Source organism: Chrysemys picta, chromosome 6 (assembly GCF_011386835.1).
Source record: "Chrysemys picta bellii isolate R12L10 chromosome 6, ASM1138683v2, whole genome shotgun sequence".
NCBI classification, from domain to species: Eukaryota; Metazoa; Chordata; order Testudines; family Emydidae; genus Chrysemys; species Chrysemys picta.
Genome location: NC_088796.1, coordinates 76,513,896 through 76,529,667, shown reverse-complemented (window position 1 = coordinate 76,529,667; position 15,772 = coordinate 76,513,896). Strand labels below are relative to the sequence as shown.

At 37.6% G+C, this 15,772-nt stretch overlaps 1 protein-coding gene across 2 annotated transcripts in view; it reads right to left on the bottom strand.

Moving 5' to 3' along the window:
- Positions 1–15,772, bottom strand: part of SNX2 (sorting nexin 2) — a 58,008-nt gene that overhangs the window by 20,035 nt on the left and 22,201 nt on the right. For both annotated transcript variants that reach the window (XM_005305150.5, XM_065599277.1), the window contains exons 4-8: positions 10,482–10,548; positions 10,245–10,288; positions 9,978–10,119; positions 1,438–1,516; positions 243–318 (exon numbers count right to left, since the gene is read on the bottom strand). In XM_005305150.5, coding sequence (XP_005305207.1) covers positions 243–318; positions 1,438–1,516; positions 9,978–10,119; positions 10,245–10,288; positions 10,482–10,548 — 408 coding nt within the window. The remainder of the gene's footprint in view (positions 1–242; positions 319–1,437; positions 1,517–9,977; positions 10,120–10,244; positions 10,289–10,481; positions 10,549–15,772) is intronic.

Genomic DNA, 15,772 nt, shown 5'->3' with positions numbered 1-15,772 from the left:
AATCTACATTTTAATAAGAGGTAAAGGCAAGAGACTCTGTAGCTCATTATTTTTGTACTTTGAGACATCTTATCCCACTGAAGATATAATCTAATCTTAGTGCACAAGAAATTATGGAACTAAGTCTCCATATCTAAAGATGAGACTATATATTACTTTGTATAAAGTACCATTATTAACTAGAGAACAAATAGGAGAACTTTAAAAAAAACAAAAACAAAAACAAAAAAACACGTAAATACCTCAGAACTTTCCAAGAACTGCCTTAAATCAGGATCCTGTAACAAGGTTGGGTGTTTTACTGTTCGTTGTAGATACCTATGATTTTAAAGATTAAAATATTAGATAACTTAAAACAATTTAGTGCTCCTGACAGCACAGGAAATGTCCTTATCCACGGAGCAAGCAGCGTGCAAGCTTCCCTTAATCATTCTGCCAATATGCTCAAGCCCCCTGTTGTGGAGGAATCACCTCTAAGGGTTAGAAGATATTTCAGTCTCCCTGCCCCTTCAATCCTTTGCCTCTCCGCTGTGACTTCCAATCATGTTTGTGTATGTTGTTACCTGCCCTTCCAACCCCCCAAAAAACTTAAGCTGATATCAAACACCCAGCATTTGGTTATCTGCCTGTGCCAACAACTATTATGAAAAATCACTAAGAGAAGTCTTGTTTACATATACCAAGAAGAGAATGTTACAAAACCAAAGCAACTGAAAACGGGAAGACATGGGTATGCTAAAGAAAAGCCAAGAAACCTAAGGAGTACAAGGCAACCAAATTCAGATTCATCCCTTGATGAGTGAAGTTATCAGTAACTGATGAATGAATCTACAGCTCTGATGTTTGCTTTCTTTTGAGAAATTTATTTTTTGCTTTTTCTTGGAACACAAAGATCTATTGCTGCTTGAACAACAGTCTCATGCTATATGTCCTGTCTTGTCTCACGGCCTTTTTTTTTTTTTTTTTTTTTTTGCCAGTACCCTAGTAAGCCCTTTAGAGCAAGGACCTGTCATGTTTGGCTCTGACTTAACAGTACTACTATACAGCATGCAGTGTAGTTATAAATGAACAATGCCATCTATATTATAGAACAGGTTGGACAAAACCTGTCAGGGATGATCTAGGTTTGCTTGGTCCTGCCACAATCAATATATTTGAAAAAGTAGGAAATCATTAAGGTATCATTCTCGTTCAAGTCTCTTTAGTATGGCATCCAACTTAACAAAAAAAATTCTATTTACTTTTTTTTTTTTAGGTTGCAACTGAATTTAAAAAGTAAAATGAATTGACCATACTTTAGTCAGGAAATTCAGATTGTATGGATCTGATCCAGCAGCTCAAGAACTGTACAAGCTGCTGGATCAGACTGGGCATACAGAGCCTACTTAGTACATGAATATACCAGGGGAATGCAGTAAATATAAATACACATATTACCTTTCTAGTGCAGCTCTTCTTTTTTCTACAAATTCTGTAGATGATGAATCTTCCTTGCCTACTTTAACCTTGGTCATGCCTTTGAAGAAAATTATGTGATATTGATTTTACATTACCATGAGGTAATCATGAACATAACTGATGTGCTTAGAACTATAAAGGTATTAAAGCTGACTTGAATGTTATGCACTAAAGTCAAAGTTACATGAAAATCAGCACCAAGGCAGACAGAGAAAGATAATGGATACTGTATGCAGTAAGCTTTTCTAAAAATTCCCAAACAACAAATTTCTGAAATCAAGTACACTGCTGCTGATAAACATTTTGGATATTTAAAACAATTTCAATTATAAAAAGTAGGGCTGTCAATTAATCGCAATCAACTCACGTGATTAACTCAAAAAATTTAAATCACGATTAAAAAATTAATAGTGATTAATCGCAGTTTTAATCATATTGTTAACAACAGAATACCAATTGAAATGTATTATATATATATATTTTTGGATGTTTTCCTACCTTTTCAAATATATTGATTGCAATTACAAAGCAGAATACAAAGCGTACAGTGCTCACTTTATATTATTTTTTACTACAAATACTTGCACTGTAAAAAAGATAAACAAAAGAAACAGTATTTTTCAATTCACCTCATAGAAGCATGTCCTCTGGAATGGTGGCCGAAGCATGAAAGGGCACACAAATGTTTAGTATATCTGGCACATAAATACCTTGCAAAGCCAGCTACAGAAGTGCCAGGTGAATGCCTGTTCTCACTTTCAGGTGACATTGTAAATAAGAAGGGGGCAGCACTAGCTCCCATAAATGTAAACAAATTTGTTTGTCTTAGTGATTGACTGAACAAGAAGTAGGATTTAGTGGGTGTGTAGTTCTCTAAAGTTTTATGTTGTTTTGTTTCTGAGTGCAGTGATGTTAAAAAAAAAATCGACATTTATAAGTTGCACTTTCACAATAAAGAGATCGCACTACAGTACCTGTCTGAGGTGAATTGAAAAATACTATTTCTTTTGTTTTTTACAGTGTAAATCAACACCAATATAAAGTGAGCACTGTACACTTTGTATTCTGTGTTGTAACTGCATTCAATATATTTGAAAAAGTAGAAAAACATCCAAAAATATTTATAATAAATTTCAGTTGGTATTCTATTATTGTTTAAAGTGCGATTAAAACTGCGATTGATCACAATTAATTTTTTTAATTGTTTGACAGCCCTAATTAAAAAAAAGATCGAATAGAAGTCAGATGACTTGAAACTTATTAGGAACTCACACTCCACAGAGTTAAGTTGCAACTTCTATTTTAAAAAGGTCGCCACTTTATTGAATAGACTACTGTGTAGTGTATTTTCTTGCCTTTTTTTTTTTTATACTAATTCGGAAGTAAACATGTTTACAAATCCTTTCCATGTAAATATCAGAAACAAAACAATCATTACAAAAGTGAGTTTTTGTTTAAAAAGACATACAATAATATTAGCATCAGATCTCTCTTTTTAGTAGGGTGTTATATTACAGTGACAATCCTTACACCTATGTTACTTCTAGTGATTTTATTATACTGAGCTCCAATTACATATATTTAACAGAGCAGGCATATCTATCAAATGTTAACATTCAAAAAATTGGTCAGGTGTCCCCCCCCCCCCCCCGCGCAGGTGAGTACACTGAATTTTGACTACATGGTAACCTTATATCCAAGTTTCTGTCCTCTAATTTGCTTGGTTTGCAGTTGGTGTGTGAATTTTCCATAATCACCACCTTCCTGTATAGATGGACTATTTTTCTCTCTCTCAAATGAGAAGGTACCACTAGCTTAGTATGACCCTTTCCACTTGGAAGCCCCAGGAAAATGACGCAGTGATCCTTTGGTAACAAGCATCACAAATTGCTGAATATTTAATTACGAATGTCATCCCAATACTCTCTAATGACTGGACATGTCCGCTATATATGCATATAAATTTCCTCTTTCACCACGATTTTTCCAATATCTCACCCCCGCCCCCTCCCCAAGGCCTGCGTGCTGTGAGGTACCATTGAAATGGTATGGTAAAGAAGTGTTCTTTTATCAGGCTACAGACTGAAAAGAGGACAAGCAATCTCAAGCTCAAACCCAGGGTAATTTGTCTATCCAGATCCTTTTCCCAGCATGTCAGATATGGACTTTATTTTGGTTAGGGAAATTGTCTGCAAAAACTAATATCAATTAGTTATTTTTCTGTTCCTTAATTGATCAGACACCATTGCTTCTATTCAAATGAGATTTCTGTATAAAACAGCTTTTCTATAAAGTTGAGAAACAAAGCCTACCTTGAAAGTACTGGTACAATGGGGGACTGGTCCAGTTAAAGTTGGTTTTGATTTCTAAGTATGTTAGAAAAGTTTCTTTACTGAATAGATGGCCAACCATATGTAATTCTGCATTTTGGCAGGTGTTAGACTAGATGACCCTTGCTGTCCCTTCTAATCCTATGGTTCTAGGATTCTGGGATTCCATGGCTCTCCCAATCTGTAAACAGTTTGGTTCATGATTTGGATTAACAATGGATTATTTGCAATGGACATCACTGGAGAGGAAAAATAGTTTATTTCTAGTTCTATTCCAAATCCAGAGTAGTCTTCACTAAAAGATGTATATACATTTCTGGAAGGTGTGACTTTTTATTAATGCCTGGTAACATAGCGATATTTTCACTGCCACAATTTTCTTGTTCAATAGTTTGGCTGTGTCAGAGTCCCCCAATCCACAACTGCTTTGAACTAACTGTTTTGACAATATAATAGAATATTTCAAACAGCTAATCCATCCTGTTTAATGGCTTTCCTATACAAAGCACTGGTGCTCCCCTCCCTCCCCCCCAACTCATATAAATTCTAACATCCTCTGCATTTCCGCTAGAGTTTTTTCTAGAAGGATTACAAAAAGATTTTTAAACAAGAAAATAAATCCTGTGTTCATTCTGGACTGTGGCTATTCTTCCCAAACAAGAAATTGCATACTTCCCACAGCACTTCAGATCTTATTTTCATTTGTAGTACTAGTGATTTGCTATTTAAATCATAGATCTCTTCTAGCTTGAGAGTTGAATTCCCAGGTATCTTATAGAATTTGTTACCCATCTGTACCTAAATATTTTTGGAAGGAATGTCATCTCAGTCTGGCAAATTTACAGCTATCATTTAAAGTAAATTATGCCAAATCTGAAATCCAGATGCTTTCCTGCAGTAATAGATTTCTTTCTAAACTAATTTTAGGGAAATATTTGGTTCAGAGAAAAACTGTATTACGTCATCTGTTCATAAAGCTATTTTTGCTGTGTCCCTGCAAGTTCTACTCCAGTGATAAATTCACTGTTCCTTATCCTCTGTGCAAAATCTCCATGGCCAGTGCAAAAAAGGGGAGACTATGGAGATCCCTGCCAAGTTCCTCTGTGTAATTCAAACAGGGAAGATTTAACCTCACTAGCTCACCCAGCTGCTTTTGGGCTGGTGTAAACAGTAGTTATCCATTTAAGGATCTGAGGGCCAGCATCCATATGGGACAGGCCTTGACACAAAGTTTGACTCTATTCTATCAAAAGCTCTCACTGCATCGTGATAACAAAAGCAGCGGATCTCTTTTTGATCTGGCATTATAGATGATTCCAAGCACTATCAGAATATTGTCTCACATGTCTATCTTTAGTGAATCCAGTTTAATCTGGATTCGTACAAACTGAGAACAGACTGCAATCGGCTACCTACTATTTTTGCTAAAATCTTTGTCATGATTCAGCAGTGAAATGCGCCTATATGAGCTGCATAAGGTAAGGCCTTTTCCAACTTTAGGGATAACAACAGTGGCTTCTTTCATAGGTTATGGAAGCCCGCCCCTAATGGAATAATATTGAAGGTACCTCTCAAGGGACATACTAATACTTCTTTAAATACTTATAAAATCCAGCTGGAAAGCTGTCAGGTCCTGGAATTTTTAACACTTTTCCTACTTGCTAACCTCTAAGATTTCTTCTCCTGTTATTTCTTTATCAATTTTGTTTGTCTTTGGCAACTTTGCTACTTCCAGATATTTCTGAATAACTTCAAGAGCTTGAAGAAGAACAGGAGGACTTGTGGCACCTTAGAGACTAACAAATTTATTAGAGCATAAGCTTTCGTGGACTACAGCCCACTTCTTCGGAAGTGGGCTGTAGTCCACGAAAGCTTATGCTCTAATAAATTTGTTAGTCTCTAAGGTGCCACAAGTCCTCCTGTTCTTCTTTTTGCGGATACAGACTAACACGGCTGCTACTCTGAAACTTTTCAAGAGCTTGGAGTATCTGAGGCATAGAGGTTTTCATAATAAACAACCAAAGTAGCACATATATCATTAGAGTGTATAACTGTCTTCTGTAGATTGTTTTTAATTGGTGGAATAATACATTGCTCTTGAACCCCTTTAAGCGTTTGAGCCAATAATTTATCACTTATTTCCTTTTTCATAACAAAATCTGCTTTGTATACAAGGGCCTTCAGTTAATTGTTGATACAATCTTTGAACCTGTGTATTTATGAAACTATTTTATCATCACCTATTCTAGTTTTATTTTTTCTTGAGCTCTTTTTCAATTGAAATGTTCTTCTTTTCAACTGGCTCTTAAATATTACTTAACCTGCCTCCTAGCGAAGACCTCTTTATATTATAGTGCATTTTTAATAATAATGACACAGTCAAACACCCAACATTTTCATTCTATTACTTTTAATTTAATAAAACATAAGAATGGCCATACTGGGTCAGACTAAAGGTCCAATCAAGCCTGGTATCCTGTCCTCTGACAGTGGCCAATGGCAGGGGCCCCAAAGGGAATGAACAGATAGGTTAACATCAAGTGATCTATGCCCTGTTATCCACATCTATTCTGTAGTGGGGGGACCAAAACTGGACGCAATGCTCCAGATGTAGCCTCACCAATGCCGAATAGAGGGGAATAATCACTTCTCTCAATTTGCTGGCAGTGCTCCTATTAATGGAGCCCAAAATGCCATTAGCCTTCTTTGCAACAAGGGCACACTGTTGATTCATATCCAGCTTCTTGTCCACTGTAATCCCCAGCTCTTTTTCTGCAGAACTGCTGCTTAGCCAGTCGGTCCCCAGCCTGTACCAGTGCATGGGATTCTTCCATCCTAAGTGCAGGACTCTGCACTTGTCCTTGTTGAAGCTCATCAGATTTCTTTTGGCTTAATCCTTCAATTTGTCTAGGTCACTCTGGGCCCTATCTTTACCCTCTAGCATCTCTCTCTCTCCGCAGCTTAGTGTCATCCACGAACTTGCTGAGGGTACAATCCATCCCATCATCCACATCATTAATGAAGATGTTGAACAAAAAACCTCTGGGGCATTCTGCTTGATACCGGCTGCCAATTAGAAATCGAGCTGTTGATCACTACATGTTGAGCCCGACAATATAGCCAGCTTTTTAACTTGCTGGCAAGAATACCGTGGAGGACCGCATCAAAAGATTTGCTGAAGTCAAAGTATATCACGCCCATCACTTTCCCCATGTCTACAGAGCCAGTTATCTCATCATAGAAGGCAATCAGGTTGATCAGGCATGACTTGCCGTTGGTGAATCCACGTTGACTGTTCCTGATCACCTTCTTCTCCTCCAAATGCTTCAAAATGTATTCCTTGAGGACCTGCTCCATGATTTTTACAGGGTCTGAGGTGAGGCTGACCTGTCTGTAGTTCCCCGGATTCTCCTCCTTCCCCTTTTTAAAGGTATCTCATAACTGTCCAGGGCTAGAAATAGGAATCTCATCCCATTCATTGCAAAGGGAAGATTCCCAGTCTTGGTTGGACCCAACTCAATTTTAGCCCTACAAGGTCCCAAAATACAGGACCCTGAAGTCACAACTTTGGGGTTTAATTTTTTCCAACAGCTTTTTCTAAGAGCTTTTATAGCTCCCGCTAAACCCTCTATAAGTGGACTCATAGTAAGCAAGAATAAAAATATGAAATTAATCCCAATAAACTAAATTTTTTATCACAATTTCTGTAGATTATGGAAACTCTGTGGGATAAAGGGTTTATCAACATTCATTGTGAATGACACACACACATATACTAACCCAGCCTAGTTCAGCTGGACTCATTCATACAATCAAAATTGGTTTTCCAGAGATGTGAGAACTGCCATACAGTACCAGATCAATGGTACATCTAGTCTAGTCCAGTACCCCCTCTCACCCTGTGTATGAGAGATACTTTAGGGCAGTGATACACTGTGGCTCTAGAATTTCATGACACTTTCAGGCACCACATATTTTTCAAGTCTGAGGATTTGATGGGAGCTGTTCACTGTAGATAGAGCAAGGAGAGAAAACAGCTTGATGCCATAAGTGTTCCCCATGATGTACAAATGGGCCAGAGCTGCCAGGATCTCTCTTCTTAACCATCAGATCAGTAGAAAAGAGAGAAGGACAAAAAGTAACAAGGGATTCATTTTTTGAGCATCTAACAAGACTATTGGATCACATACAGCAAGATGGAAAAAAAATAAATCAGAATTGGCTGACTTTTACACTGAATAAATCACTACCTCCCTGTTCTGTTAACAGTTTAAACTACAGATAAAAATTAGATCCATTATTTAATTTCAGTAGAACACTCAGACAACCTCGAGTGAATGAACAGCTTTGGTGAAAACTTTACAAATGAACATCAATTTACACCGCTGAGCAATAAACAGATTTAAACACCTCCAGCCATGTCAATACTTAGAACAAAATTACTAGATGCATCAGTTACCCATTGTTTAGTTATTGAAATATACTGCAGTGAATCTATTCTCTGGCTATCATCCCAATGCAGATTAAACGATTCTTCTGTACTGTATATACTAAACCGGAACAGTCATATAGCACGCTACAGAAATGATTTAGTGGTTACTGTGGAAGAGTAATTAAAAGTCAGCTCAGTTCACAGTTGCAGTTAGAAAAGACAAATAAGAAGCTAGATTATATCAGTAGAGGAACAGAATCACAAGAGATTACATACTGTTAGTGCAGCACACTTCAGACACCCATCTGGAATATAGTATAAAGTATTGGTCATTATACCAGTGCCTTAGAGGAGGCCAGTGAAGATTATTGAGACCAGATATTTCAGTTATGAGGACAAGTTAAAATGCAGTCCTACACTGTAGAATGACTTGTGTAGGAAGGTACCATTTTACATAAAGATTTGCTTCCTGTGCATACTCAGCAATATTTACTTATTTCAGTGACAAAAATAAGTTTTACAATTTTTACTTCTGTTACCTTAAGACACCAACTCCAGTTATGGGAGAGGAAGATGGATTCTATTCCTCCTTGTGTATTGCTTATTAATCTCCAATCAGTTACATTCAATAGCTTTACATGGGTGTAATGGCTTTGCATGGGTGTAACTGAAGGCTTAATTTGGCCTTGAGAGCCTTTAAATGTGTGTGATGCAGAAAAAGAAACTGCTACTCCCAGTGCCCACACTAAGCTTAAAGGACTGGCAACAAGAAATCATCTTTATTAAGAGAGCACACTGGAGGTAGATCCTTGCTAAACCAGGGGTGCTGGAACAACTTGTACAATGGGGAGTGCTGAGAGCCACTGAACCAAACTGTAAACCCTGTATATGACAGAAACCACTTCAAGCCAGGGAGGTGAGGCAGCATCCCCAGCACCACTAGTTCCAGCATTTATGTGCTCAGACCATGCTGATTTATACCAGCTGAGGATCTGATCCTAAACAGCATTCATGGAGACACCGGTGTCATTCAGGGTCACTATTCAAAGCAGAACCGCACTTTAAGGGAGATAGGCTTATTCTCATTAGAAATGAGGACAAATAAGAGGACATTAACAGGTGTTTTCAAAAATTACAAAAAAGGCTGAAAAAAATCTATTGACAAATACTAGTAAGGGGTTCAAAGCTGAATAGAAGTTAGGACATGGACTGAACAGGGAATGCAGGGGATACTACTTCAAACAACTGGTAATGAACACAAAATAAGTTAAATGAAAAAATCTCAAAGCAAAGAGACTAGGCTGAAAATCTAGGAAAATGGACAAGAAACAGGAGTCCAGGCATTAGGTCAGATCTCCTTTTCATACTACCTCACTTCTTATATGCTCCAGGAGGGGGGTAGTTTAAATATATTCTCTCAACTGAAGTTTACTGTTGAATACTAGCTTTTGTTACTGTTCCTATTCTCTTCTCACCCTTAATCCCTACTTGCACTAAAAATAGTCTTCTTTTACAAACATTTTAATTTACAACCCATTTTAATTTTCAAGATCCTGAGATCAAGCAGTTGGCGGTATTCTATGCAAAATATTTTGTTCAAATGATATTTTGACATGAACTGTACATTTTATTTTCAGACACCATGTGTTACAATTTTAATATTTGCATTTAAATAATATTTGAGGGCTAATGCAAGACAAAAAAAGCCGAGTCAAAGATTGGATGTATATGTTCATCCTTATAGAAACCATGCTTACCTACAATACTTTTTTCTGGAGCTGGAGGCACAATGTAACCAACATGCAGGTATTTTGTTGCTAATTTGCTGTGCAAACCAAGAAAGTCACTGAATCTTCTTTTAACAGAGAATTCATTTTTGTGAAACATAGAAAGGGATGTCTAAAAAAATCCACAGAAAAGTTGTATTTTAATTCTCAGTTATTTTTTCATCTACTCAGGTGTACTGTAGTTGATATTCTACATATTTATATTCAAGGTGAAAAGTAGTTGCAGACAATAGTTACCTTTGTTGTTACTCTGTATGCCATGTAAGCATTCATGCCATCCCCTGTAAGAAGATACACAGTTAAAAGAAAGGTACTTAATCCAAGGGCAAGTCTTCTGAATCACATATAAGCTGGAATTATAAATAAATGCAAAATTATGCTAAAACCATAGGTTTTTTTTTTTTTCAAATAGCAAGTAGACAATTTAATGCTGAAAGAATGCCATCTTTCTCTGCGTCTGAGATACCAACTCACCAACTTTCTCTGGGTCTGAGACATTGATTTCTATATCAAATACGTCTCCATTTGCTTCCTCTTCAATCTACAGAGAAGAATGTATGGCATTAACAGTATACTAGTGAGTTAACTTTCAAAGGATAATTAAGGTAGCTCCCCAACTAAATCTATGGATACAAGAAAAAACAGTAAATTTGTGTGGAACCTAAAAAAGCATAACTGAGATCCCTTCCATCCCATTTTAGTGGAAAATGTGAAGACACTAGTATTTACTATAATAAAGGTTGAAAAATGCTTTCCCCAAAAGTTTCATTTTGAGCCCTCCGACAAAGGCTTTTAGTCGGGAAACCTTATCCACCTGAAATGTTACAGATCTCATTTTATTCCAAAGGAGATTTTTTCTAGAGGAAATTTGAAGCAAATTGGACATATGTTTAAAAGAAATGGGGTTAAAAACAAAACTCAGATGTTTTCATTTAAAACACTTTCCTAAATTTCTGGATCATAAAGAGAAAACTATCTAGAATTAGTTTAGAAATATCAAATTAGTTTTTTCTAGCTATTACAGACGCCTTTAATTGAGGGGGGGAGATTGAATGGGGAGGAAAATTAAATTCCATTTTATTGTACGTAAGGGGAACTGAAATATTTTAGACACCGCTCAAGTCCTGACCACTCATGTGCACTTCCTAAACTCCATGTGGCATGATGCAGACTTTGTCAGGCCTTCCATTAAATCCTTTATGAAATCCACACATTGTCATAGGAGAAGGGGCAACAATAGCGAAGCCAGTTTGGAGTGAGGGAACAAGAATCCAGAGAGATCTGTCTAGAAAGAAGCAGTTCAAAGGAGACAAGAAAACAGTCTAGGAAAGAATAGATTCATGCTGTGCAGCTCACAAACGAATTTTGTAGAGATGCTTGTCAAATGAATACAGTATACTCCCAATTATAGAATCATAGAACTGGAAGGGACCTCGAGAGGTCATCTAGTCCAGTCCCCTGCACACAAGGCAGGACTAATTATCTAGGCCATTCCTGATAGTTGTTTGTCTAACCTGCTCTTAAAAATCTCCAATGATGGAGATTCCACAACCTCCCTAGGCAATTTATTCCTGTGCTTAACCACCCTGACAGTTAGGAAGTTTTCCCTAATGTCCAACTTAAACATCCCTTGCTTCAATTTTAGCCCACTGCTTCTTGTCCTATACTCAGAGGTTAAGAAAAACAATTTTTTCCCTCCTCCATGTAACAACCTTTCACATACTTGAAAACTGTTATGTCACCTCTCAGCCTTCTCTTTTCCAGACTAAACAAACCCAATTTTTTCCAATCTTCCCTCATAGGTCATGTTTTCTAGACCTTTAATCATTTTTGTTGCTCTTCTCTGGACTCTCTCCAATTTGTCCACATCCTTCCTGAAATGTGGCACCCAGAATTGGACACAATAGTCCAGTGGAGGCCTAATCAGAGCAGAGTAGAGCATAAGAATTACTTCTCGTGTTTTGCTTACAACATCCCTGCTAATACATCCCAGAATGATGTTCACTTTTTTCTGCAACAGCATTACCTGTTGACTCAGATTTAGCTTGTGGTCCACTATGACCCACAGATCCCTTTCCGCAGTACTCCTTCCTAGGCAGTCCTTTCCCATTTTGTATGTGTGTAACTGACTGTTCCTTCCTAAATGGAGTACTTTGCATTTGTCCTTATTGAATTTCATTACTTCAGACCATTTCTCCAGTTTGTCCAAATAATTTTGAATTTTAAGCCTATCCTCCAAATCACTTGCAACCCCTCCCAGCTTGGTATCGTCCGCAAACTTTATAAGTGTACTCTCTATGCCATTATCTAAATCACTGAAGAAGATATTGAACCGATCCCCGTGGGACCCCACTCGTTATGCCCTTCCAGCAGGACTGTGAACCACTGATTACTACTCTCTGGGAATGGTTTTCCAACCAGTTTTGCATCCACTTTATAGTAGCTCCATCTTGGTTGCATTTCCCTAGTTTATGAGGAAGTCATGTGGGACAGTATCAAAAGCTTTACTAAAATCAAGATATACCATGTCTACCGCTTCCCCCATCCAGGAGGCTTGTTACCCTGTCAGGTTGGTTTGACACGATTTGTTTTTGACAAATCCATGCTGACTGTTACATATCACCTTATTATCTTCTAGATGTTTGTAAACTGATTGCTTAATTATTTGCTCCATTATCTTTCCGGGTACAGAAGTTAAGCTGACTGGTCTGTAAATCTCTGGGTTGTCCTTATTTCCCTTTTTATAGATAGGCACTATATTTGCCCTTTTCCAGTCTTCTGGAATCTCTCCCATTTTTCATGACTTCTCAAAGATAATCGCCAATGGCTCGGATATCTCTTCAGTCAGTTCCTTGAGTATTCTAGAATGTATTTCATCGGGCCCTGGTGACTTGAAGACATCAAACTTATCCAAGTAATTTTTAACTTGTTCTTTCCCTATTTTAGCCTCTTCTGATACTACTTCATTTGCACTGGCATTCACTATGTTAGACATCCAATCGCCACCAACCTTCTTGGTGAAAACAGAAACAAAGAAGTCATTAAGCACCTCTGCCATTTCCACATTTTCTGTTATTACTTCACTCCCCTCCCCCATTGAGTAAGGGGCTACCCTGTCCTTGGTCTTCCCCTTGCTTCTAATGTATTTGTAGAATATTTTCTTGTTGCCCTTTATGTCTTTAGCTAGTTTGATCTCGTTTTGTGCCTTGGCCTTTCTAATTTTGTCCCTACATACTTGTGTTATTTGTTTATATTCATCTTTTGTAATTTAACCTAGTTTCCACTTTTTGTAGGACTCTTGATTTTTACATCATTGAAGATCTCCTGGTTAAGCCAGGGTGGTCTCTTGCCATACTTCCTATCTTTCCTACACAGTGGGATAGTTTCCTCTTGTGCCCTTAATAATTTCTCTTTGAAAAACTGCCAACTGTCTTCTATAGTTTTTCCCCTTAGACTTGCTTCCTATGGGATCTTACCTACCAACTTTGAGTTTGCTAAAGTCTGCCTTCTTGAAATCCACTGTCTTTATTTTGCTGTTCTCCCTCCTACCATTCCTTAGAATCATGAACTCTATCATTTAATGACCACTTTCACCCAAGCTGCTTTCCACTTTCAAATTCTCAACCAGTTCCTCCCTATTTGTCAAAATCAAATCTAGAACAGCCTCTCCCCTGGTAGGTGTCTCCACCTTCTGAAATAAAAAACAGAATAGCACAGGGAACACGGATTTTAACTAGATAATCAGGAGTTCAGATAACAAAAGGCAGGAGCCATTCAGAAGTGGGGCGGCTCCCCATGCAGTCATGAGCTTGGCGGTCTCCTTACCACAGTCCTGGCCAGGAGTCTCTGCTCTACCCCACCAGGACCACAGCCTCCCCTGTGTACCCTGCGCCTGCAGGGATTGGGTGTCACCAGCCATGCAGCAGCACAGGGGGCTCTGCAGGTCTGCTGTCATGGCCCTGTTCACTTGTTCCCATGACAGTGGGACTGCACGGGGCTCCCTTTGCTGCTGTAAGAGCCATTTAGCAACAGGGTGGCCTCCTCTGTATCAGGGGGCTCATCCTCCTCACAGTCCTGGCTGAGGGTCTCTGCTCTGTTACCTGAAGCACCACATTATCTGAATCCTTTCCTTGTCCCCCAGCATGAGATACATGCCCTTTGCAGCCTGTATCTCATGCTGGGGGACAAGGAAAGGATTCAGATAATGTAGAGTGTCAAAAAATAGGGTTCCGGATAAATGTATTTTTGAAACACTGGGAGGTTGGAACTATTAACCTGAAGGAAGAATCTATTACTTCAAGAAATATGAATCTTCTTGGAAAACCCAAAACATGTTTAAATCTGGGAATTTTAAATTAATGTTTTGCTTTAAGTACACAAACATTGGAAATTACCAGGGTGGATTTGATTTAAATCAAATTGATTTAAATTACTAGTCAGGAAGACTTGATTTAATCATGAATTTCTACATAAAAGTGCATTCTTGTTGGTTGTTATAACCTTAATACATATTCTTCACAGGTAGAGGAACTTTATTAAAATATTCCCAAACTGGGTCTCTTAAGGCCTGCTGCCATTATAGGTTTTCCCTTCTAGTGAGAGAATGGTATGGTAGATCTAAAATCAATGAAGGCTACACTCAGAAAGACCTCAAGACTTCTGGAATATGCTGCTCAAACAGTTTCACTTTTGTTTCTACTGCCTGTCCCTCCCTTCTCACATTTATCTTCAGACTTCTTCTCCTTGTCCAGATCTATTCCGCCCCCAACAATCTTCTATTCATTGAACTTTTTGAAACTTTGCACTTTTAGAGAGAGGTAAGGGATTGACTCTGTGTACACACATCCACAGTTTGAGAACTGCAAAACTAAGCATCTCTGATGGTATCTTCTAGACTGAGCACTGAGTCCCACTGGGCAGATAGAAAGATTAACCTAAATAATCTATACAGAAGCCCCTGGAACCCCAGAAGATTGGGTCCCTAATCCATGAACTATTGGAACTCATTTACAAAACTTTTCTTAAACTTTACATGAATATATTGTCTCATACTATAGAATTAGAATTTATAATCCCTATTCCATGATGAGATATCTTTGAGCTATAATGTATCTTAATTAAAACTATCTTCAGATTGCTTTTTGATGAAAAACGTATTTATCAAAAAATCCAATTTAAATTTAAAAAAAAATCAGATTTTTATTTAAAAATAAATAAAAAAATCATTGATTTTTATCCACCCTGGAAATTACTGACATGTAGAGTTAAAATCATGTGAACAATCTCTGTTCCAAGATAAAGTGTTTCCCTTTTTAGTCAATCTTTAATAACTTAAACATAACTGTCAACCACCACCAGAATACATTTCTCTTTATCACACAGTAGTTACATACTCCCTAGCCTTCTTTATAACCATATATACAGCACAAAAAGAAAGTACTTTTACCAATTCCATTTGGACAAGCAACATATTGAATTCCATTATTTCTCATTATTCACATGTGCAAGCAGTTAAACAGATGTCAGAAAAAACTAGGTAAGCTACATATACATACCTATAATGCAGAGAATTAAATTTGGTACTTATATTGCAAGTGCAAAGGTTAGTGTGGTGATGAAGTATCTCACTTAGTACTGGGACATTTACATATGAAGCCAATTATAAAACCAATGCTTTGTATTCACATTTGATATTCCATCTGCCAAATACTCCCATGCGCTGAGTGCCTGCAACTCCCATTGCTATGAATGGGAGCTGATTTGGT